We start from the raw sequence: 25,813 nt of genomic DNA on the forward strand, positions 1-25,813 counted from the left end.
AAGGGCAGACTAACCCATGGATGGAGGCAGAGATAGACTAAATCCATGATGATACACTGTGTGGTCAGTATCCTTGACAGTAGAAATTGTTTCCTAGAAGAGGTCAGTTGATACTCCTGTAATTTTTGGTTGTCCCAGCATAACTACACAATGCTTTTTTCGCACCACAGTTGAAAACAGTTGATTGCTAGCCCTTTTCTCTAATGATAACTCAGTCTTACTGAGTTTGTCAACTTAGGGGCCACAGATACAGCTAAGCAGAATATTCATATGTAGAAGCAGTCACCCCAGATATAGAACTGGGTCTCTGTGTGTAGGAGTCAGGGTTTTCAAGTGCAATAATTTGCATCCAGTTTGCTTGGGCTTGTTGAAAAGTACATCTTGTTTTTCAAACCACAGGACTGCCATCCTCTACACTTAGGAGACCACCCTTGACCTAACTAAACCCTATTGCCAGAAATGCATTGTATTCTTTTGCATTTCACCATTTTATCTGCTTACTTCCAGTTATCCTTCATACATGATCGAACTTTGCTTTCTAGAGGAAATAAACACCATTCTAACCTTTTGGTCAAGCCAATCTGTGCCAGCCCAGTTGAGGTGATTGTTCCACCCAGGACATGTTAGTCGTCTTACTTCATTTAAAGGATTTTTTTGCCTCTGGCTTCCTCCTAGGAAATGACATCTTTGTGGCAGTTTTCAGAACCTGGAATATCAAACCTTCTTTCTCTAAGTTAAAACAGTGTTTTTAAAGCACTATGTGCCTTGGTATTGTTGCAGAGAGTCTCATGGTTTCAGTGCTCAGAGCTGTATACCCAGCATTTTATTCTGCTAGTAATATTGCTTCATTCATAACATGATTCCCTACCTATGCAGCCCCAAACTGCATTGGTGGTCTTGACTGCCACGGGGAATTACAAGCGCTATTTAATTTTTTTCCCTAGGGAGAAAAAGTCATTTCAGTTGATTACACACTTAGCATTTGCCTAGAGACGTGGGGATCCCAAACTGCAGCATGGAGGCAAGTTAGCATCAGTGTCTTACTTTTACAGATAAGAGAAAATGAGGAATAGGTGAAAGTACCCAAAGTCTCCTACAGAATTACCATTGAGTGAGCTGAAATTGATACCCAGAGATGTTTTCTAAAGTGCCAAATTCCAGTGGGCTACTAAGATCTTTAACTGCTTTAATTCCACATTCCTCCAGCATTTTTTCCCTGTGATCTCTACTAGTCAATGTGTACGTGGAGAGCTGTGGAACCACTCCTGCCTTGGGGTACAGTGTGACTGGGTTGGTGTCCAGTAGAACTCTCGGCAAGAGTTCGCAAGGTGAAGAGGATATTTCATTTAAATCTAAAAAAAGGTGCAGGGGAGTGAGTTCTGGGAATGTTTTGCAGAAATTACATTTTTCTGTTACTAGGTTGCCTACTAGAAAGCCTATTGAGTTTTAATTGCTTGAAGTGAGCATCTGAGCAAGCAAGAGGTAGGAAAGTCACTACAAGGTGAAAATTCTATGAGGTTATGTGAAAGACCCTTTGAAAAGTTTTAGGGAGAATTGCCGTTCTTCCATCATCACTTTTCCCTTGACATACTCCAGTTTTCTTCCCTCTTCCTTCTGAAGGCTTTAGAAACTGATATCTTCACTAGTTACTGTCCAAATGTCCCAGTCAAATTTAATTTACTCTAATAGGCTAGTTGTTGCATGTTTAATTAAATACAAAGTGATTATTAAAAACATTTTTGAGCTTTAATGGCTGTATATTAGATATGCCCATATGTGTATGCAGGAGGACACTGGCCACACATGCTGTAAGGCAGTAAGGGTAGTGCCAGGGAAGTATGAAAAGATGAGTTGGGAGAAGCTAGGTGGGAGAGGGGAGGAGAAGACGTGGGATACAGGCACCAGCACTGTCCCGCGGCTTGTAGGTGTGCAGAAGGCAGTTGTGTAGCGTACTAGATTAGTGCAGGCAGAAGGCAGTTGTGTGAAGAAGTTGTTGTGTAGCGTACTAGATTAGTGCAGTGGAAGGTAAAGATGGCCTTTCTGAAAGCACCTTGTTTTCCTGTTGTGGGTCAGCAGAAGCCTATGACAGCATGATCTGTTTTAAATTACCAAGTACTTCAAACTAGAAACCTTGTTGTAATATAAGCGTGCCCCCGGACTCCCTTTCCAGCTATGCCATGCATGATCAAAACACTTCTCTGAGACTCCGTAGAGATAGTGCACTAATGCTTGTGTGTCTCACACAGTGGTAACGGGTGACCTTGTACATACCTAGAGAAAGTTTAAGAGAGTCAACAAGAGGAGCTAAGTTAAGATTTTGACTTAAGTAAATATAGTAAGATAGGGAAGACTTGATAAAGCCATTTGGAGACATCGGATGCACTAGCAGAGCGTAGATGCAAGCAATAAGCCTTTAAGGATCTCTCTGCATGTTACCTGCACTATCTGGGACCCGTGTCATTCCTGGGATGGACTTCATTTGAGAAAAACATACATTGCACTTCTCATGGAAGGGGGGTGTTCTTGCTGCCCCCTGTGCGGTATCTCAAGCCAGTCACCCCTCTAACTTGCTGTTTTTCTGGAAGAAAATGCTCAGTTGGAGACTTGCTGCCTGAGCGCCCTCCTTGTTTAAGTGAGCGTCTTACTTGTTTTTAACTCTCCTGGTACTACGATGGGTCGTTACTGGTTTCCAGCCCATCTAGGACAGGAAGATAGTGTGAGCACCATCCCTGTGACTTTCGGCCTGAAAACTGGTCAGATTCATGCATCACCTTTTTTGGAACTTAATGTATGGCCTTGCTTCTCTGGCCCTAGCTGGCTGTCTGGACAAAGCATACCCTTCTGTGCTGGTTTGGCATGGGAAGGTATAGGAAGCAAAAATTTCTCGTTAAGTGGTTCCAGTCTGGGAAAGATAATTTCGCAGGTTATGATGAGGTTTGGAGTGAAAGCCAGCCGGTGATGCAGATCTGCAAAGGTCAAACAATCCTGCTTTTGGGGCTAGAATGGGCTCTGGGTTTTGCCCAGCTACTAGTTCATGGGGAACTGAGGGAGGAGACAAGACCGGCAGAAATGGTATGCAGTAGCTCACAGATTTTATGGCTTAAGAATAGAAACTGCCTGGCATTGTTTTCTAAGAGCTTGCCTGAGGAAGATGTCGTGCTGCAAGTGGTGATTTCAGGATTGCTGCCTTTAACACTGAACAAGGTTGCTGTTTTCATGTGCTTACAGAGCAGGTGATACTCATCCCTGTGCCTATCAGTTCTGGCTTTCTCCTCTTGACCTCTGCTTCCAGCGTGACTGGGGCTGTTAAGCAGATGACCTGTGGTGCTGCCTCCTGCTTGGATAGGGCATAGATATAAAGGCTGAGAAGTTTGAAAGCAGATCAATGCCCTTTTGGCTTAGGACCCTGCTAGGTATGTCCTCTATCTTACACCTGCAGGACCAGCACCTGCAGGGACAGAGCAGGGCAGGAGAGAAATAGGACAACAAAGTGACACTTTATTTGCACACCCCTAGTTGTTGAGGATATAGCTGATACCTGTCCCAGTTCCTGGACATGCATTCAGCAATTAAACACATGCAAATTACTACAAAAGTAGATCAGATTAGTGAGGGGAACATCTGCATGCAAAGTACTTCTCAGGTCCTAAAGAAAATGAGTTCAAGAGCACAAAGACCTGCAGCACAGAAGGGCATATCCTAGAAGCCAACTATTCCTGTCCCCTTGCATTTCTGGCAGAGAGACTGCAGGTGGAAGGTGCTCTTCCTGATCCCCATGTCAGTGCTGACATCTGGTTATTCAAAAACAGGGGAGGTGGAAAGAGATTGTGGCTTTCTCACCTGCTAAGCTGAAACATACGGAGAAGGGTAGTATCTAAAATAGTTGTCACTTCATGAATAACAGTTATCATACAGAACTTCAGACCTGTAAACTGGGCACTGGCTTGCACCAAAAGAAAAATTAAAAGCAGCATTTTGGCAGAATACTCTCTCCATGAAAAGTGCAGTAAGTGCAGGAGCTGCTGCCTGCTATCCTAAGCAAAGGTGGGAGTCTGAGAAGATTTTCTGTCTTAGAGCTGGAAAGACTGCTATCAGGTATTTCGTTATATCAGATTAACTGGTGCTCATTGAGGTCTGGAACCCATTAATTTATCTGTGTGGAAATGGGCAATCCCTTATGAGGGCAAAGTAGTTTTGTTAAACAGGCTTGCTAAGGAAGAAACGCGGCTGTCTTGCTCTGTCCTTCATGTATTCTCCTCTACACTTTACGCTGCTCCAATTCTTTGCAACTGATTGCAGGCACATCCTGTCTCCTCCACTTAAAAATAATTTCTCTTATTTCCCCTACCCCTCCTTAAAATGAAACATACTTGAGGACTACTTTGTCCTTTAATTTCTTTCCCAAGAATGATGGGAACAGGAGATGGTGTTTAATCATCAGAGAAGTTGAAGCCAGCAAACTGTTCATTAGTCTCTGGCAGTGGCAGCTTGGTTTTTACTAAGTCAGATGTTCCATTTTTCTCCCTCATTCTGGAGCATCTTGGCTTTCCTAATGTTCTTTTGTGATCTTGGACAAGGAGACCATACATAATTTGCTTATATGGGGAAGGACTTTTATTTGGTCCCTTCTCCAGAAGGAGGTGCTTTATCAAAGTCAGAGTGGAGGGGAAATGGGGGGAAAAAAGTCAAGTGGCACAGCTAGTGCTAGAGGCAAATTGCAAAACCTCCTTTATTCCTCATGCCCAGAGTCATGCAGCAGCAGAAGAGCAGTGTGCACTCTCCCCTGCAGTGAAGTTATTGCTTCCAGTACTTTGCAAGTTCTTGGTGAAACACAACATCCACTAGCAGCCTGGAACAGTCACCTTCACTTTCAAAGCCCCTCCTCAAGGTATCCAAGTCATTTGTCATCCACAAAAATGGTCTAGGCACAGGAGACATCTATATCGCCAGAAATACTGTATTCTGAGCAAAGATTTGACCCTTTCACATACATTATTCCTTCCGTGTCTAATCCTGACTTCTGAGTCTATGTAGCTCCCAATAAGCACGCACGCTTCTGCCTCTGGACAACTGTAGTACTGGGGACTCTATACGTCACAGCACAAAGGAAAATGATCGGACCCAACCTGCCAATGAACTGCGTCTCTCAGGAGCTGTGCTGAGGGTTTATGAAGCAGCCTGCCTGGGAGGGATGCTTCTGGTGACTTTCTGTTGGAAGATGGAACTTCTGCCTTGCAGCAGGAGGCTCTTCATCCTTGGGCTATTTTTTCCTGTTAGTCCCTTCCTTATATGACTTGGACAGTATTTTCCACATTAATGCCTAGACCCTCCAAAATACTGTTAAGCTCCTGAATTCATGTTTTTGTAACAGCAAATTCCAAAGGCTCTGTGGAGAGTTATTTCCATTGCCTTGCTTTCAGTCTTCTCCTGTGCAACAACCCATTGCTGAATGTCAGATACTGTCATCACATTGTTCTGCTCTGTGTTTAACCTGTGCCACAGTTCTCCCCCACCCTTGCTGCTTCCTGCCTCTGTCAGAGCCTTTCTACTACTTTTGAGAGTGCATGTGGTTGTGTTCTGCTCAGTAACCCTTAAGTATCTAAAAGGGGGTCAGGCCCTGTAAGCTTGAGTAGCATAGGGTTATGGTTATTTATTGGCTTAATGCAAGCACTACAGCGAACCAGAAAAGAATAAGTCTGATTTGTACTTGGTTTAAAGTGATGTAAATACAGTGAAGAGCTAAACTGTGGAACTCTCTGCCACAAGACTGCAGATGCCAAAGGCTGAATACTGAGAGATAAGACAAACTCTCAGAAGAAAAACTGAGTATCTTCAATTAAGAAGGTACCAGCTCTGGCTCAGGAGATCCTTAACCCTCAAATATCTGGAGAATTAAGTAACACAACAGAGACCTTGTTTTGCTTATATTCTTCCCTGCTATTCTCTTTACTGTTACTGAAGACAGGATACTAATGTAGAAAGACTTTTGGTCTGACACAGTACAACCGTGTCTTCAAAATCAGCACAAGCACACTTGCAAGAATACCACTTGGGACATATACCATGTTTGTTTTCTGCATGCTGATATGAGACTGTGCAGGAGAAGGGCAGCTCTTTCTGAGGAAGAAGGGCTCCTTAATTTTGGGCCCCTTCTCTCACTGCAGTCAGCAGAAAGGTTCACACGATGCTGTCCTCCAAATGAGCATCCTTGAGCCTAGGGACTCTAACAGTGTGTCACTGCGTGCAAAGGAGGACTGCTTTAGGTGGCTTTCCAGTTAAGGACTGAAGCTGATCTCTGCACAGTGCTGAGAGCACCTTGTTTCTGAGGTGCCTTAACTGGTCCTGCTCTATCCCTTGCTGTTCTTTGATCTGTAGACAAGGAAGTTGGGGTTCCCACCCTGAACTGACTCCCTGAAGTGTTGTGTCCCTTGGTGATCTAGGCGCATCCCTGCACACTGCTCAATGCACTCAGCTGGCCCACGAGCAGCTGGCCACATGCCTGTGTCCTCACCTGGGCTATGGTGACTTCAGATAGTACCTGCTACCCCCAATCAGTCCAGCTTCCTTCTGCCCTCTGGTTTGTCAGTGTTTCTCAGATTTGGCATACTCCTCCTGGGACAATTCTGCTCCAAGAGGCAACTTTGATCTCTTCTGGCAGTGGGCTCATCTCTGCTCAGAGGCTGCACAAGTGGGGAAGGGTCCAGAGTGAGTCTAGGTTTGCTTTCTAGGGATAGGATAGCGTTGCATTCCCAAAGAGGCTCTGTGAGATGGAGGTGGAGGGGCTCGTATGGTAGATGATAATAAAGGTGTTTGCAATATGAGCCAATGGAAATTCATTCTTGAAATCACACTAATGGCCCCAGCTTATTTCCCTTCTTGCTGTGCGTCAGCTGCTATTCCCTTCAACTTATCTACCCTGTTTTCTGAGAAAATGGGGAATACCTGTGCATGCTTGACTGGATTTGTTGCCTCTAAGGTTCTGCAGAAAATACTTTCCTCCATCCATGCCCCCCTTGTGTCAACATTTCAGCCTTTCCCTGTTCAGTCCTCTTACATCATCTTTTGTTTGGGGTCTCTGCTGAATTTCAGGGAGGTCTGTAACTATCAGCATCCTTCTCTTGTCTGGAGATGGATGCTAGCAGCCCCGTCCTCAGTAGCTGGTAGGATGCACTGTCATTTCAGCATGTGAGGCCCTCAGGTAAGCTGCTCTTCCTTCTCCGGGGCTTTTGTGGGCCTCTAAGTGAGCTGTCCTCCCTCCTCACAGGGAGGCACCTCTGCAACATGAGTGTCTGCTGGCTCCACGCGTTGCTTTCATCTCTGTTTTGTGTGCATCACGCAGTGAGAAGGAGGAGAGAGAAAGAGAGCAAAGCCTTCGCAAAACCTGGGAGTGGCGGAGGCGAAGGGGGCTGGGACTGACAGCTCTCAAGGAGCAGACCGAGTGGAGGCATGTGGAGTGGGGCTCTCATGGGGATGGTCATGCTGAGCAGGTTTCCAGCAGGCTCAGGTGCCATCTCAGCTTCGTGAGGGGCTGAAGGGGAGCTGTAGTGTTGAGTGTGGTCCCACGTGCAGCTGGACCATGAGGCCCACCTTGCAAGGCAGGGAGGGCAGTGCAGGAGTACTGTGGTAAATAACAGGGCTGGATGCAGTGTTGGAGCCGTGCAGCTTGTGAGCTACTGGGTACCAGACTTTGGAGAGAAACCAAGGAATCTGGCTACCGCTGGACTAGCAGAGATGGAGAACAATTTGTCTTCAAACACACAAGCTCTTTTGGCTTAGGGGGCACATGATTGGTAGGTCAGTGAGACCAGGCAGGGCTCATCTGGGTCTGAAACAGGCTTTACCCTTGGCAAGGCTGTTGACTGAAGCATTTCAGTTTCCTGCAGTGGGATGCTGGTCAGGGTAGGTACAGGCTGACATGGCCAGTTAAGCTACAGTAGCAAAGCCTAGCTAGAGAAAGTTTGCAGGTATCTTTGGAAAGCTTGCTTTTCCTGGGGGTGGAAAACAGAGGACCATGTGGAGGCATGTAACTTCTGGTCATGTCCACTCTTCAGAAGTCCCTTTCCCTTGTCACAGCCTTTGTTTTTTAAAAACTGAAATCTAAGTCCACACTGAACAATTTCCAAAGGTCTTTGCAGTGTAACCTGCATGGAGCTTCTGATGAGGAGTGATATTTCCCTCCACGCTTGCCTCTCCTCCCGTCACGGTTCTCAGACCAGGACACCTCCCCTAGTAGCCACCAGACAAAGCAGGAGGTTGCACAGGGTAGCTTGGCATATGCATGCTTCCTCCAGAGTGGGTCCTGCCTTTTCTCCCTGGTGCAGTAGAGGTACTTGGCAGGATGAGCTGGGAGCTCTCTGCAAAGCTCTCCCATCCTTGCCAGACTCTGGCCCTGCCCGAGCATTTTTTGGTCCTCCAGAAAGACCCACTCGAATCTGTAATAGTAAATTTGGAAGCCTTTTTGTTGCTATTGGAGCTGCACTGCTGCAGTGTGGAGAGGGTCTAGGCTGCTAGTTTAGAAGCAAGTGGAATGTCATATTTGCCTGCACTGCCTGCTTTCTCCTTCAACAGCAGCAGTGAAGGTACAAATGCACAGAGAAAGCCTCCTTGCTTGTCCCTAGCACAGGTGGCAGGGAAATTCAGCTGTGTTGTCCCACTAAAGTGCTTCATTGGTGAGCTAGAAAGAAGAGCTGGAGGGGTGCATTGGCTCCAGGTATGTTTGGTTTTGAAGCTCTTCATTGAGCCTGGTAAATGGGCCAGCTTTCTATCTGCTGGTGATGCTCAGAAACCCAGCTTGTGGTATAACTGTGGCATCAGTAGGCTTGTGAATGTCACTGGTTACTGGGAGGTTTGGGAAAGCCTCGTATTAGCCCAATGACAGATAAAATCCTGTAACAAGGGGTTGTTGCTCAAGACTTGGAGGAAAATCAGGCTCATTACTCCTGATTCCTGAACTCATGAACCACTGCATGCATTGGCTCCATCTGTCCATTCTGCTTCTGCAGAACGATGTCACCCTTGGTCATTATTTTATATACCTCTGAAAGGAAGGCTATGATGAAGATCTCATCAGCTCTGGAGCCTGGCCAGGTGGCGATGCCAGGGTGTCACACAGGTACTTCATAATTGCCTGACCAGGCTATGGGTTATAAAGGGGAAGGCAAGCTCACTGCTTTCTGTCCTGAGTACCAGTCCCTCTCATTTGCTGTAGTGAGCCACATCAGTGCTTCCTCCAGCCCCTTGGTCTGTGCCTTGCCATCTCCCAGAGGCCTGGAGGCAGAGCACCCATCTTCCCCATAGCTCAGTGCTGTGCCTATCAGTATGTCAGTGGCACCTATCCTCCCAGGGAGGACTGACCTCTGTGGGGTGGACACTTGTCCTGCTCTTTTTCTTCTGTCCAGAGATCCTGGCCACTGTTCAACAACGTAGGTAGGGAGAGCAAGAGGACAAGAAGTGGAGCACAGGAATCAGGAGAGAGAGGGGCTGAGGGAAACCTTGGGCAGTAGATGAACCATGATTATCAAGTGCTCTAGGCTTCCATGATGCTGCCCAAAGAAATCTATTGTGCCAAGAAGCCCAGGAAGACTGGAGAACAGAGCTCAGCCCAGGGCTGGGCTGGCTGTTCTTCCTGAGAAACATCCCTGCACCTGAAGAACATAATCAGCTTGATGGCTAGGTTGTAGGCTTTTCTTTCTGAACCCTTCTGAGTTTGTTCCATTCAATCCTGGAAATATCGAAGATGTGTTTAGAAGGAGTTTCTCTTGGGGGCAAATGACTGTTCACTTTTTAAGTAGCTTGCCCTTTTTGTCTTTTGGAGATCAGTGCCACCTCTTGTCTGCTGCTGCTTGAAGGTTGGTGGGAGCCTGCAATGACAGTAGGGTGGCCTGGTTAGGGTTGAGGTGTTGTAGGGCTCTGTCAAGGACTAGAAAATACAGGTCAGTGAAGCAGCTTGCCAAGATGTGCGGGTGACATTCTCAAAGGGGGAGAATGGAAATGATGCTTCTGTAGCAGAGTTTCCCACAGGCAGGGGAAGAGTCTGTTACCAAGGAAGGTAAGAGGCTCCAGGAACTCCAGCGCTCTGCTTCTCTGTCCTCTCACTGCAATGCAGGTCCAGACACCCTGGGAGGGGTACTGGGGCGAACATTATCCTTTGCAAGGTCTTGACCAAAATGAAAATATTTGTGCCCCAAGAGATGGACTGTGAGGCTTCTGAGACAGTTTAGCAGTCCTTTAAAAAGCGAAGCAAAACAGTTTCTTGGCCAGAAAGCTATCACTGTGCTTTTGTTCTTTTCAGTATAACACAGAAAGTGACAGATACAGCTTTTGTATCCAGTCTACACCACAGATTTACTCTGTGACCTTTCAGATATGCATGTGGGTCTAGATTTCTGAATCATAGTTAGACACCCAAAAGCTGGCATACACATAATGTAGAATTATTTAAGCTTGTTTTCAGAGGTGTTAATCAAACCTGGCTTTGAGTGAAGTCAGTGGGAGAAGGCAGGCAGGCAGCATGCCTCTGTGCTCAGCCCAGATGTTAGTGCATGAGCAAGGTCCTTACCAGCCCCTTGCACAGAGCTGGAATTTGCAGAGCAGAAACACCCATCATACAAATCTGTGTGGTCAGGAGGATTCCTGTGGCACTTTAGGTATCTACTTAGGAAGAGACAATGTGTCTCTGGTCCCATCTGTTCTAGATCATTTGCATGCATTTGCAAAAATGCTTTTTCTTTAAGGACTTGTGAAATATCACTGACTTCTGTAAGGCCACTGTCAGCAAGATTTGTGCCCACTTCCTAATCAACATCCTGTTATCTTAATGCTAGCCATTTTATCCCCAAAAATCTTGGCTCCTAGCCTATTTAAAACCTATTGTGAGAATGTTTTCTGTTATTGGTGTGTACAAGGCCCCTTCCTGTACTAGTCATTTACCTGAGAAGAAGTAATTGCCCTTCTAGTATGGTGCCACAATACTGTGTCTCTGAACAAGCTGATCTGGGGCTTCTGGATGTCCCCGGGATATGCTGTTACTGTCGAGCAACTAGTATGATTTCTGCAGAGCTACACCTGTGGGCCACCAAACAATTCTCCCTGCCCTCTATCGAATTCTTGTCTTAGCAAGAGTTTTAAGTGTCAACATTCTACTGTTGAACAGGAGAGGTGCAGAACATATACATGGCATTGTGTTAGCTGGAGATAGTTAGGGAGCTGCCCCTTCACCAGTGGATCATGCTCCACTGGTGACAGATTTCCTCCACATATGTCCCTTCCTGAGAATTGCAATGAACTTAGCTCATATAATAAGGCAAATGCTAGTAGTTTGTCACGGCTGGCCTGGGTTGACTTTGAAACCTTGGCCTCGAGGTAAGATTCTCCATGTGCCCTTAGGACTCTCCTGAGTTTCTGCTCAAAATAAAATTGGCTTTTACCAGCTGTGTGGTAACAAGCGGTGGCTGAGCATGACTGCATTGTGTCCAGACAGCTTTACGTGACTTAATTGGGAGATCAATCCTTGAAGTCTTTGGTACAGTGTAGCCCACTGTTGTTGACATCCTTTAGTGCTATTGTAGTCCTAACTACTACTAGTTTTGCAGCCAAACTCTAAGCAGGCTGAGACAACATGAGTGGGATGGAGGTTTTTTTGACAGGAGTCATGTAATGCCATTTTGTCCCTACAAAGCTCAGGCTTGTTTCCATTTTCCCAGAACAAAGCACAGTCCCCGCAGCTGGTGGAGGTGTGGATGCAAACATTTAGGTGCCAAGGAATGTGGAGACCCACCAAGGTCTTGTCAGCAGCAGTAGTGAAGGGACTGAGTTACGTCCCTACCCTGAAGCCAGGCTGACATTTGCATGTTTCTCTCCCAGGACTACACCATCACCATGTACTTCCAGCAAAGCTGGCGGGACAAACGCCTGGCATATAACGACCTTCCTCTCAACCTGACCCTAGACAACCGGGTGGCTGATCAGTTGTGGCTGCCTGATACCTATTTCCTGAATGACAAGAAGTCCTTTCTGCACGGGGTGACAGTGAAGAATCGCATGATTCGGCTCCATCCTGATGGGACTGTCCTGTATGGCCTGAGGTAAGTCTAAGGGGAATCTTTGTTGGTTGTGGTAGAGAATGACATCTCCTCTAAACTTCCCCCATTTCCAAAGATATTCTGGTAAGGCTAGAACCCAAAAGCCCAAAAGCTACTCAAGGGTTGTACAGTTTTAAGTATCTATTCTTTCAAGCTGGAAGTGGTTGTTTTCTTCGGGCCTCCAAAGTTTCCCATGCTGCTATAGATAAATGTTGGAGATGGGAATAGTCTGCTCTGAGTGTTTCAGGTCACTGTCATTCATGTTGCATAACACTTCAATTTGAAACACTCATTTTCAGTTGCTTATAATTTTCTGCAGGTTTGGCCTATGAAGATGAGACTTTGTTACTCTTGTATCTAGGGCTGAATTTCTGTAGCATTTGAGTCAAATCATTTTAGTCATTTTTGAGTATGAGATAGGAGACATGTTTTTGTACAGTTAAAAAAATGACTCTTTACCAGAGCAATTCTGAAGATTGAGGCTTGAAAGTCAACATCTAGTAGGGAAATGGTCCTCAGTGAGGAGGCTTTTAGAGGTGTCTGGAATAAATTAACATAGGCAAGTCCACAGCCTTTGAAAGTGCTGTGCTTGTGTGCAGTGGAGGTGGTAAAGGTTGGCCTTACTGTATAAGCTGGATATGTGGAGATGCCAGGGTAGATAAGAAAGTTAAATGGAGGGAGCAGAGGGCTAAAATGGGCTAAATGCAGCTAAAATGCAGCTAGAGGTACGAGTGCAGGTTTAGGATCCTGTAGCTGATATCTAGGCAATGATTTTCCCAACCCTGTATTTGTCTGCTTTGAGCTTTTCTCCTAGGTTATTTTTTTTCCTTTTCAACTACCAAAATTCGCAGCTGGCTTTTTAGACCTGCCTCCACATTCACAAATGATTGCGATAGCAGCTCTGGGCTTACGTCCCAGTGCAGCGAAGGGGGAGGAAAGACCTTTTTCCTTCAAAGAGGGTACACCCACCCTTCCCATTTACAGTATCAGCTCCTCTGCTTCTTCGTGTTTTGTGGCAAAGTCTGACTTGTTATGATTTTTTTCCTCCTCTTTAAGTAGCAGGGCTGTTTTGGGGAGGGTAGGGCTGGGTGTAGGCATAGCAAAGTAAGAGGCTGTCCGGGGCATTATCCTGCCAGGGCAGCAAGGTGGCTGCGCCTTGTGATTTCCTTATGGCAGGGACCTGGTAAGCCAAAAGAGCAGCAGTCACTGCTGGTGCTGAGGGACAGGCTGCAGTACGAGGGGTGATGTATGTACTATTTTTTCCTTCCAATTAGCGGATGACTCTTGCTCCAGGCCCAGAGACAGCAAAAGGTGCAACAAGCCTAACTTTGTGATTCTGCCCTGGTTCTGCCTTTCCCTTCCCAGGACAGGTACATCCATCTCTCTGCCTTGGGCTGGTGATGTTGTTAGGTTGATACTGCCAGGGAGCCCTGAGCCAGCTTTACTGACCCACTAGAAAACCTGTAGCCTTCCCACATGTTGACTACCCCAAATTTCCTCATTGTATTAAACCGAGAGTGAAGGCTAGGCAAGAAGATGCTTTGACTTGGGGTAGGTAGCAGCATAAATTCACCAGCCTGTTGGGAAGTAGGGGGCAAAGAGTGCTGTTAAGGTCAGGTTGCCCTTTGCTGCTGAGCCAGCCCACCTGAGCATAGAGCTGCCTCCCTCAGGCTGGTGGGAAATCTTTGCACATACCTGCACAGCAAAAGAAGAAATGCTAGATATTTTTATCAGCTGCCATTTAGTCAGCTCAAATAATGAGCAATGTGAACCCTGCAGCACAGGTGGTGGGCAGTGGAAGTCCTTGGAGGCTTTGCACTTGAGTTGACTCGGGGTTGAGACACTGTGCAAGCACCTCCTGGACTGCCTTCCGCTCCCATGGGGCGCAGCAGTGCGGGGAAGGGAGTTTAGTTTCTTTGCACAACCTGTGTAGATGGGTGAGATGAGGAAAATTGCGTCCAGGCTAAAAGAAAGAAAATGACAGCTGTTTGCCCCTGTTATTTCCAGGGCCATAGTAAGAGCTGCCTGTGTTGTTTTAACTTTTGGCTGGTTTTCCTGGAAGCTGCTCTCCTGCCCCTGGAGAAAACAGCAATCGCAAAAACGAAGCACTGAGCAACTGCAGCTCCTGTTCCCAAACTGTACCTCAGGTCAGGTTGGATGGCTTTTCCTATCCTGAAAGCACTGGGGTTTTGGGGGATGAGGCAGGTGCCCTGAATGCTTGAAATCCCTCTAGATTTATTCATAGTGGTATGGACAATGATTTCTTTAGGGCTGCTTTCTGTACTGACTGCTGCAGCTGTGATTTAGCTGACAACAGAGGTACCAGGTCCAGTTTTGCAGGTGAAAACAGCTGTGACCCTATTCAAAAATACATAGCCACGTGCATGGCAGGTGTAAGCAAGTAAGAAAATAGTCATTGAATAGTCACCTGTGTTCCCTTTATCTTTGTAAAAATGCACCCATGCTTGTCCTGCAAACAAGAAGAAAAGTGCAGGTCCTCCCTGTGTTTTGAAGCCTGTTCTTGTCTTTTCCTGACTTTTTTGGAATGATTCATAAAACGGAGTTGCTCTGATGGAAGAAGGCCAAAGGAGGCAATTTCTGGTTCTTTTCCTTCGTTTGCCTGTTTGTTTTTCCCCAAGCAAGATACTACAGCTCTGTTCCTTCCCCTGCTACCTTCTCACCAGTCACTTCCCCTTCCTTTGAGCTGATCCTGTAGCAAAGTGACTCAATCATGCTATTTGTGGCACAACAGTCATTTTTCTTTCCAGCAGTCTCTGATGTCAGAGACCGGGGAGGATGACACCCTGGCAGGCCCCTGGCTTCAGCAAGTGTTCAAGCGGCTGACAGGATCAGGCTCAAGTGCTGGATCAGACTGCGATGTCCAAGTTAGCTCATGTGGAAGTCAATGGGTGCTTTGTTTCTGACTTCAGTGAGAACAAGATCAGGCTTCAGATAACTTGTGTGTCAGAAAAGCATATATTTGTTTTTGGTAGAACTAGCAAATTAATGGATGAAGGGAGTACAGCAGAGGTAATGTAGCTACATCTTAGGAAAGTGTTCAGTACAAAAGCTTACTCCAAAATGAATTCCCACTGGGCTTGAATTAAAAGCTGGTTGCCAGGTCTCCAACAAAAGGAATGCATAAGCAGCAGCGGGCTGTGCCGAGGCAGCGATGCTGGGCTGCTGTGGGGCTGAAGTCAGGACTGGTGTTCCCTACCCCCTTCCTCAATGAGTTAGCAGACGGCATAAATCCCAGAAGGCCAAACAAGGGCCTGGAGCCCAGATCAAGCCCAGAGGGTACTCTTAACTCTGGAAACACAAAGTGGGATGGGAGGATGCAAACCAGCAGAGCTAACAGGTTTTTAGGAGGTGTAACCTGGCATGATGGTGCCTGAACTCACCTGGCTCCCAAACACCTTGCAGGAATTAGAAGTGCCTGTGTAGCATAGGAGAGCTGGTCACCTGTGGCACGCAGCAGCAAAGTGCTAAAATGATGTGGAAAGTCTGCGATATGAAGGGAGGTTTAAAGGAGCTACCCACAGAGACAAAGCAATCAGCTATTGGGTGGTGGAGGGAGGCAGATAAAATAGCGTGGAAGAGCTGGATAGCACCAGCTGAATTCAATATATTTTTCCTCCTAATGGCTTTTTGTCAGAAATTGTATCGGTTTCATAAAATTTTAAACAAAAAATTAGGGAGAATTTTTTCATTTAAGAAAAAGCATTTCAGAGAATCTTGATGTTTCACTCCTAATTTTATGTAGAGAATTTTTCACTTATGTTAATATTTCCCTCACTATTTCAAGCTGCTTTACTTCCACTGCTGATGTCTGAGTAACATAGAGAATCATCAAAGGCTTTCTCTGGACCTCCAGAGACTGTCTAGTCCACCCCTGCCACAATATTCAATATGCTTTACATTATCACATGCGCAAGCTATATGTTACAGTCTGAGATTTTTATTTCCTTTTTTAGACCATGTAGCATCCATTTGGTAGGGAAACAAGTTGACACTTGTCGAATGCTGATGTCATCAGTATTTTGCTATCTGTTTTCAGGGACCTAAAAGTAGAAACAACTGTAACAATGTTAAAATTCTCATATGGTAATTTGAAATCATACTTGAAACCAGATTTAAAACATCCTTCAGGGAAATCTTGAAGCTTTTTGATTTCATTCTAGTTAGGGACAAAACCAGATTCCAGCAAAACAGGTTCTTTGAGGAGCCCAGGCTACATCCCTGAGCTCGCAGGGGGAGCGGGTGGGCTGATTGCTGGGAAGCAGGCGTGAAGCAGGGTGGACAGCAACCAAGATGCAATGCCTGGCTGGCGAGGAGCCCAGGCAATGTAGACTGAGCAACTGAAAAACTGCAGAGGAATTTGATGACGGAGACTAAACCCTGTGCAGAGAGAATGAGGGATCTCCTCCTGCGAAGGTGGTAGTGGTGGTGGGGAGCATGTGCATGTGTGTTGTGGGTTTTTTTATTCCTGTCCATGATAGGCACTGTGATGAGGTGTGTTTTAGAGATGAGGCAGTTTGGATGCATGCAAAGGTGCCAAGGCATAGCAGGGCTCTGAGTGCTCTCCTGGGGAAGCAGACCCTTGCTATGCTCATCAGTGTAAATACCTGTTCAGTGCTTAAAGCAAGGGGGAGAGAATTGTCCTACTTCAGACAACTCAAAATTTGCAGTTTTAAACTGAGAGAAGCTGCGCATATCTGCTCCGGCAGCACTTAATTTCTACTTTTCACAGGGTAAACTCCCATCACTCAGCTGCTGCCTGCAAGGTAGCAGCTCCTGGGGGACGTCAGCCCTTGCATTGCAGCAAGCCACTGCTGACCCACTTGTGGACCAGGCCTTGTTCCTGGGCAAGGCAGCAGCTAAAGCACCATTTCTTGGTCGCCTTACCTAGGGAAGAAATGCAGGTTAACAGATGTATGTCAAGCATCCCACCCGCTTGCTCATCCAACACCAGGTACGCTGTCAGAGACCCTCATGTCACCCTGGTGTGTAGTTCCTCCAGGGCTGCCCTGCCTCCTTCCCATGCCTGGGACTCTGCTGGAGCTCATCTTGAGGACTTCTTCATAGCTCCCATCTCCAACTTGCCTCTTGATCAGGACCCAGCCCTGTCTGTATTACATTCCCCATGTCCCAGCCTGGGGTTATTGAGTTCAGCAGATAGAAAGATTTTTCCTCCTGTCTCACTTGAAGCCTGCCATTTGCAGCCATCTCCTTATTCTCTCCATGGGTGTTATTTGATTTTCTGCAGAGAAGGTGGCCTGATGGGTTAAGACTGAGGCGTTTTTTCTGTATTGAGACCGCTGATCAATTTTATTCTCTCATCTCACAGGCCAGAAGGGAATAAATTCATGATTTTTGCTTCCTCTTCCCTCCCTGAGGGAGGGTTTCTCTGGAAATGTGAGAGATGATTCAGACTCTGCCCTGTCTCTAGTAGTTCTACCTGCTCCTTCCACAGTTTAGGCAAAGGCAACAGAAATGTCTCCTTTGGCAGCTTAGCTTATGTCCATCCAGTCAGCCCCTTGGAGCTAGTCCTGCAGCCTTGTACTGCTCCTGCCACAGAGCTCTGCTTTGGGCCAGCTCCTTAGCACAAAGATGTGGGGGTGGGAGAAGAGCTCAGCTTCCCAGTTGAGGTTAAGGACAGATCTTCTTCATTTCTGCCTCCTAGGGTCAGGATGGGGGTCTTAGCTAGAAACACTGGTAGGAAGATTAATATGGAACTTCAGAATAATCTTAGAAGCTGTGGAAGAAATTTGAGCTCACTAAACCAGGATAAAGCAGCAAGCCAGAGCTGCTTCTCCATCTTTAATGTTGCAAAAAACAGAGGCAAGCACCATCAGGGCCTGGCTGGAATTGCTGCCTGCGCTACATCTCCTATAAGTCTGACTTTTTTATTAGCAAAAATAGAAGTCAAGGAGTATCCACAAACAGCTGATTCCCACTGTAACCTTGCAGATCACTGAAGCAGTCTGTGTGCCCTGAACCCCCGCCTCACCCTGGCAGCACCTCTTCGTCTTCCTGCTCATCCTATCCCAGCCACCAGTCTGAGCCCACCCCTGGACCCTGTCTGTTCTTTGCCATATCCCACAGGTTTAAGTCATGGATTACTGTTTTATTAATTCAACTTCATCGCAGCCTGATGTTGTTGAAGGAAGAGATATGCTGCTCTGTTAAGTGCAGGTCACTGTTATCTGAAGCAACAGTAACAAACGAATCTCTTTTTAAACATGTTCCACTTGAGTCTCTCTTGTCCCCCAATCCAGTTGACAACTTGCCAGATGCACAGCGCATTCGAATAGAATAAAGAGGCAGAAAAGCAAAACCTTGCAGCCAAGGCAACTCTGCTTTGTACTCTCCCAGGGTGGCAAAACAGTTGATTTAGATGAGTGGTACCCTGAGTGTTAGTTTAGAAGGGCTTTTTTTTCTCCCCCATCTGAGTGCAGTGCACACTGTTATTTATCAAAGGGATGCCTGTGCAAGCACAGACGATTTTGGAAACAGAGTGACCATAGCAGGATTGTGCCCAGGCTTATGGAGTCAATTTTAGGCAAACAGACACCAGTGGAAAATATTCCATATCCTTGCCTTGCTTTTTGTTCTAATATGACCTGCAGGATTTTGCGAAGATCAGACTGTGTTAAAAGAATGGCAAAATTCACGATGGGTTTACAAATCCCTTCAGGCCCTTCAAAGTTTGTGCTTACTGGCAGGCAGAAGGTGACATTTGCCAGCGTGTTTTTATGACTGACTTTGAGAATGTACAGAGTGAAAATTCAAATTTGTTTTTTTCACACATTCAGCAAAACAGCAATTTTGCCTCTCTTTCTCTCTTCTTGGTCACCAAAATTCCCTTATGAGTCTAACTTGCCCCGTGAGGCGAGCCTGCACAAGTCCTGTGAAACCCAAGCTGCTTCCATCCGTTCTCCTTGTTGCTGCAAACAGTTGTGAGCTTTGGGAGTCTATCCCACGGGGACAGGAGCATCTTCAACTTCTCTGGAGATCTGAAATCCAAAAAGTTGCAACCAGCAACTTAAAAAAATTATTCTCTTTTGTTGTGAGAGTGTTTGTGTTAGGACCTACATAATGACACTTAATCCATAACTGCAAAATAGGCTAAGTGCCTGAACTGCTGGCTGTGTTTCCCCTTGAATTGTGAAGGCAATGATGGGGGTATTTGTGCTATACTCCTATTCTCATCCATACTGAATCTTAGGCAGCATCCTTTTGAAGCTAAAGGTGTTAAGGAACATACCTGGCACTGGACATCAGTGGTCCACATAGTCAGTTTGTTTCCTGGGTTGGTCTGTGGCCACCAACAGTCTTTTGGGCATTTCCCAGTTAGAGCATAGGAGAAGCTGGTGACCATTCTCAACAGGCATTTTGCGTGCAGCCAAATCCTTTTTTCAGGAGGTTAAGAATTTAAGTGTAGACAAAATCTGTTCCGTACCAATTGGCATCGGCCCCAGAATCCAGTGCTAAGCATGTTTAGTTTGCTGGTATAGAGACAGTTATGATGCAGACAGTACAGTAGTTTATTTTGTAAGGATGAGCTTAAGGTGATAGGGACCCCACTTGCTTTAGGACCCCTCAAAGGTAATAGTGTTCCACTCTCTCCCACCCAGTCTTCCTTAGAGAGTCTGGACCCGCTCCATTTGAAATCAGATCATATTTTGGGGAGGTCGTTTTTTGCCCCTTACACTTGTAGGTAGTGAATTTGGTTCTCCCAGCACACTGGAGATGATCTAGAGGATGCATGGGTGGCTGAGGGCCTTCAGAGCTGAAGTGTGGTAAAGGGAGATCTGACTGGTGCAGGAGCTGAAAAGACAGCTACTGTGGAGGCAGCCAGAAACTGGGTAAGGAGGAGATGGAAAGCAGATGTTCAAACATGGCAGGTTTTAATGGCAGGTTGGACCTCTGTGCTGCTCTATGTCTGTGAACTTATATAATCATTCTAAATAAGACAGAAGAAGCCATTAATAAATAAACAGTGATGAGGAGGATCAGAGAGGGAATGAAATGGCTGGTGGTGTTCATGTCAGAGAACTGAAATATTTGTGGAGGACTGATGGTTTGCAGAAACTTGAGCATTCCCTTTTGAGCTGCAGCTATGGTGGGATATTCCTCTGCTGCTGCCAGGCTCAGCTTGCAGAGCAGGCAGTGGCAGAGGGACAGCAGGGTGAGGCGGCACTACCCTTTCTGTGCCAGCATCTGCTTTGTCAATAGAAGCTTCAGGTGGGCAGAGCTTTCCTCATTGTAACAGAGACCTAGCACTCACGCTGGGTGGCTTAGAACTTTGTGGCTGCTTTTCTAGAGATGGTCTCTACCTCTCCGGGGGTTGAAGGATGCTTTCCAGAGTAAGGTATCCACGCTATTTTGGCTTCTGCTTGGATCCACTGGGTGCTGGCAGAGAAGGGGGATCTCCATCAGTTCACAGCCTGGCAGAACAGCTCAACATCTCATGAATGCATGTCCCTTTTCTCCTCTTTTTTTTGGAATGTACAGTAGTTTCTCCACAGCCCTGTCTCCCCTGAGATGAACTGTGTCCACCTGCCAGCTGTGCAGCAGAGTAGCAGGGCAGTGAGGACCTGGCTGCTTGATAGCACGGCTGCCTACAGACCTCGGGAGAAACGATTAGACCAAAGGCATGAATGTCTTTTTTGTGGGGAAGGAGGTGTAAAGGGAAGGGTTGTGACACGTGATAGGCTGACCCAGAGGCCCACAGGGTGGGCAGAGATTGAGGGAGGAAAGGGGAGCTGGAGATGGAGGGTGGTGGTGGTGGCCAGGCTCGGCAGCTGGAGGGAGTGGGACCGCTTCATTGAGCGCATTGTGCAAAGCACAGGCGAGCCTCTCCCCTCCGATGGGCAGTGTCTCTATGAATTGCCATCAAAGCAGATGAAATTTCACACCACACAAATTTTTGAATTTAAAAGGGGAGGGAGGTGGATAGAGAAGCAGGAGAGGAGGAGGGTGAGGGAGAAGACGAAGCCTGGCTGAGTGCCAGTGCCTCTTGCTAACGCCACGGGGAAGGTGGCATCCTTCCCCGGCATTCCCTCCGGCCCCCGCGCTCCCTGCTCCCTTTCACTTCGGTAGTGTCTCCTGGAGGCAGTGCGCTCCGTCTAGAGCTGTTTACAGGGCGATGGTTTGTTCTCTGTCTCCTCATCTCCTTTCTCACAGAGTGAGTATCCACTCCTCATCTGCTTTCTGTCTTTTAACCTCTTGTTCTTCTCCAGCTTCCCTTCCCCAGGCTAACTTACCCCTTGCTTCGCCTGATCCCTCTGCTCTGTTCCGTTACCCTGGTGGCCTCCTGTCCTACACTATCTGCTCTCCTGTCTCTCATCTCCACTCCTGTCTCCCCTGTCAGTGTTTATGTCGTCATCACTCTTTGATTCTCTCCTCATTTTTCCACCTCTTACTTTCTTTCCACCTTTATTGCCTATTAACCCTGTGGAGACACCCAGGACCTCCTTGGTGTCAATCCCCTCCATCTATCTCTCCCATCCAGTCCTCCCCATGCTGTCTTCTGTGTGCTAAGCAAACATCTCTTCATGTAACAGCTCAGAGCCTATCAAGGTAATATGTTTACACCCATCAAACCATGAGGCACAGGTTGGTCCTGTAGCCCTCTGGACCAGAGACGGCATGTGCAGTGACCACACAAGGTTGCTGGGGTGCCTGAGTTTTACTCCCATTCCCCTTTGGCTGCGAGAAGTGAGTGGAGCTCTTTATGAGTCCCAACTACCCATAGTACACAGCCACCAAAGGTGCTAGAGAAATCTCTTGTTGGCCTCTCTAGGAGCAAGAGAATGTAGAGTCAGTCACAGAGGTCACAGGTGGATATTTCAGCAACAGTGGCAGGTGCTGCGTGTAGCTGTGACAGGGCTGTGATGCTGTGGGTCACCCATGGACTTCAAGCTGGGTATGGCAAAGGGAAATTGGTGTCCAGGACGCTTTTTGAGATCTGAGGTCTAAAGAATTAAACACTCCCTTCCTCTCTGGGATACCACTTGCTTTACCCCAAGTAGGGCTAGTTTATCAGGGTTTAGGAAAACAGAGGCAGGACCTGAGCTGAACCTGGTGCCCCAGGCTAGCCGCCTCTCACATCTTGTCATACTGCAGGAGCCCCACATTCAGGGGATCCTCTGGTGCTGGTGTCCCAGGGCTTGCCAGGTGCACCCCACCGTGGGTACGGCACTGCAGCTGAAATGCTCCAGACTGCAGGTGGCTACAGCCCAGGACAGCTGCATGTGGCAGTGCTACCTCTGTTCTGAAAACAGAACAAAACCTTCATCCTACATGGTCCCTATTCTTACTTGCCCGAGCAGTGTTACAAGGGCAGATCACCAGGAGTTTGGGACCTGCAGCCAACTGGGGTATCTAGAGGATGCTGAACTATACAGTGTGGATACACCTGCCCTTTCATTGGAAGGAAAGAGAAATCACCTGTCTTTTGAGGACAGATGCCCTCTTAATCTTGTTTTTCTCCTTTCTGTCCTGCCTGTCCTGAGGTTCTCTTCTTTTTGAATCAACAGGGCTAAATTCTGCCCTGATGTAAACCTCTACTGATATAAATTGATGCAATCTTGCAAAAATCATTGGAGTGGCTCTGGATTTATGCTGGCTGTTAGTGTGAGCAGGATTTGGCGCATGGAGTGTGGTAGCCGTAGCTCACTGTGTCGTGCTCTGCATTTCCAACCAGCACTGCAGGTGATAAGCAAATCTTGTCGAAATGCGTGAGGGTCCCTCTTGAACCAGAAAAGGCTTCCCCTGGATGTCTTTTGTGTGGCCAAGTTAGCCAGCCAGGCTCCAATTTTGGGATGGACACTGTGGAAAGGTTTTAGCCCACAGGGTCCCACAAATGGGGTGGAAAATCTTCATTTAATACATTTTTGCATCTCACACTTTAGGGAAAACAGGAAAATGCATTTGTAACTGCTATTTCCCACGGGTGCAATATAATATATACAGTGTATGCTGTGTGCGGCGTAGAAGGGATGACTCATACCCATGCATGACTCTGGTTTCAGTGCCTGGCCAGGATGGACTTTGCACCTGCCACTTTAGGCTTTCCTGGCAAGGTGCAGCTCCCCCAAGGTGTGCTTCAGATCTGCTGCTCCACCGTGGACCCCTGTGCCCAGCTACTCTGGTCCAGGAGGGTTAGGGTGGGAGAGGCATTGCGTTTCCAGCAGCCCTCCTAGAGATGCCAAACTGGGAGACTGTAAAAGCAGTACATGCAATCCCAAAGCCATGGTGATAATTTTCAAGTGGCTCCTGTCCTGTTATCCTTCTCCCCCTCTGAGCTTTCTCCTCCCCCCCAGCTGCATTACAGATAAAAGGGTTAAGAGCTCACTTGGGCCCCCTGCGCAGAGAGAGGGCAGTTGCAATGTTGTATCTAGACCCAGTGAGGATATATATAAATTCCCTCCGTCTCTTCGGATCTATTTATAGCACGGCAGGCAGTGGCAAAGGCTCTCCTCAAGGCTTCATCTCCTACAAACAGTCTTCACAGACAGCGGAGAGATAAATTTAGCACACGAGATTTCTTAAAGAGCCAGCAGCTCTGCGGGGCTGCTCGCCTGCCCTGCTACAGCCCCCACCCCGATACCCCCACTGGGGCAGCCGTCTCCTGTGGGTGCTTGCCGACCCACCTTCTCCCCCACTTTCCAATTTTCCATCCAGCTTCACCCATTGTCTCCCCCTTTCTGGTCTCTTTTTCTGTCATTGATGTTTTTTCTGTTTTCCCCTTCTTTTTTGCTGGTTTGCCATCTCATCCCTCCGTGCTTTCTTGTTTTTCTTTTTTTCCTCTCTTTTCTCTCTCCCAGGCCACAGGGCTCAGAAGATAAAGCTTTCTCGTTAACAGTTCACTGGTTATGCCTACATAGTAAGAAATGTGTAGCTTGATTAATGCCTTCCAGATGGTTAATTGAAAAAAAGAGGGGGGGAATGCACCAATCTCGCCCCCTTCTTCAGCACACTGCACACATACATCACACAGGAAGAGAACTGCATTAAAGGGTGAGGGGAGCAATATATTTGAGAAATAGGGGCAGCCTGTTAACTCCAGGGTAGCATTGTCAGGCTGGTGAGTTAGCTGTTGATTTGCTCTGTCCCTGCTTCATGCCCTCTTCCCTCATTTATCCCGCCCCAAAATTCCCCATCCCAGAGAGTGATACTCCTTCATGTACAACAAGTAACACACACAGACCCTCCTTGCACCCTCATGTGAACCTCATCATGGGCATTGTGCCACTCTGCCCTCACCCTGTGCTCTGACACACCCAAAACAACAATGACCCTCATTCTCTCCCTATATTTGTTTTTCAGGGGGATGCACACAACCCCCCATGTGTCTTTCATGAATCTTGGCCATGCAATCATTGTGCAGGAGAGACTCTGTTGCCCACAGGAGTGGAAGGGTTCTGGGGTCTTGGCTTTTGGATTTGGCGGTGCTAAAGTGGGTGCAATGGAGGGGGCATGTGTGGGTGGGGGCTGCAAGCAGGGTCATTGGGGCAACTTGGGAGGAAAAGGGGGTGATAATGTGGTCAGCTATTCTTATCCATAGGTCATTGCTGGGCAATTTAATCAATACAACTTCCGTTTTATGGACACATGTCATCTGTCTCCCTCTTACAAACTGACATGCTTCTCCTCCACCACCCCCTCCCCGTGCCCATAGCTCTGCCTACTCCTAGTTTCTTTGTCTCTCTCAAGGGAGAGATAGAGGAGGAACATAAATCCCTCCACACCCTGTTAATAGAGATACTGCCTTCCTGACGTGAGTCACGAAGGGTTTAAGCCATGCAGTTGAGGGTGAGCTGCATCCAGCCCCCCCGCCCTGCACACCTCGCACCATGGATCTCCCTGGTTTCCAGGGAAACAGCGGCCCCAAATGCTGCCTGACTTTCACGTCTGCCTTTCATTTCTCCTTTTTTTTTTGTAAGAAAATACACACAACTGATTTTTTTTTTTTTCTCCCTTCCGCTTTCAGGATCACCACCACAGCTGCTTGCATGATGGACCTGCGGAGGTACCCGCTGGACCAGCAGAACTGCACGCTGGAGATTGAGAGCTGTGCGTATGCCTCGAGCCCACCCTCCGCCTTGCAGTGCCACCCGATGCCGCCTGCCCCAGCCCCAGCTTCCTGCTCATGGGGTGCCTCCCAGGGGTGTTACAGGCCACCCTCCTGGAGGATGTCTCCTGGTGCAGGACCAGGCTCCCTCATCCAAACTCCATCCTGAGGGGACTTCATGGATGAAATGCCCAGGGAAATGGGCCTCTAGCAGAAAACTGGGCATTAAAATCACTCTTACCCTCAGGAGAGTAGTGGAAGGCTCCCTTAGCCCTAAGAAAGCCCTGGGAGCCTGCCCTCAGTCATGGCTGCCCCCTGCTCAGCGCAGGAGGTGGGACTTGAGCCCTCCCACAGTCCTTCCTCACCTGGATCTTACCTTGACCCCTATGGAAAGCCTCTCTTATCCGCACTGGCGGAGGAGGTCTGGCTCTCCCTCATAAAAATGCACTGTAGTATCCCCACAGGAGTGATCCAGAGCAGCAGATCTCACAGTGATGATCATGCATCTTCAGTGGTAATTATCAGAGAAATGCTTTTTTCATAAAAGAGGACTGACAGCATCCATAGTGGGAAGCTGCCATGCCACCTTACCAGCCCTGCCTGCATCTGGGAGCCCCCTTCCCACTCACCACTCGGGTTGCTTAGGGTGCGC

At 47.4% G+C, this 25,813-nt stretch overlaps 1 protein-coding gene across 2 annotated transcripts in view; it reads left to right on the top strand.

Moving 5' to 3' along the window:
- Window positions 1-25,813, top strand: part of LOC104340672 (gamma-aminobutyric acid receptor subunit beta-4) — a 74,534-nt gene that overhangs the window by 39,345 nt on the left and 9,376 nt on the right. For both annotated transcript variants that reach the window (XM_086470707.1, XM_086470708.1), the window contains exons 4-5: window positions 11,863-12,083; window positions 25,081-25,163. In XM_086470707.1, coding sequence (XP_086326833.1) covers window positions 11,863-12,083; window positions 25,081-25,163 — 304 coding nt within the window. The remainder of the gene's footprint in view (window positions 1-11,862; window positions 12,084-25,080; window positions 25,164-25,813) is intronic.

Source organism: Leptosomus discolor, chromosome 9, assembly GCF_034619465.1.
Source record: "Leptosomus discolor isolate bLepDis1 chromosome 9, bLepDis1.hap2, whole genome shotgun sequence".
Classification (NCBI taxonomy): Eukaryota; Metazoa; Chordata; class Aves; order Leptosomiformes; family Leptosomidae; genus Leptosomus; species Leptosomus discolor.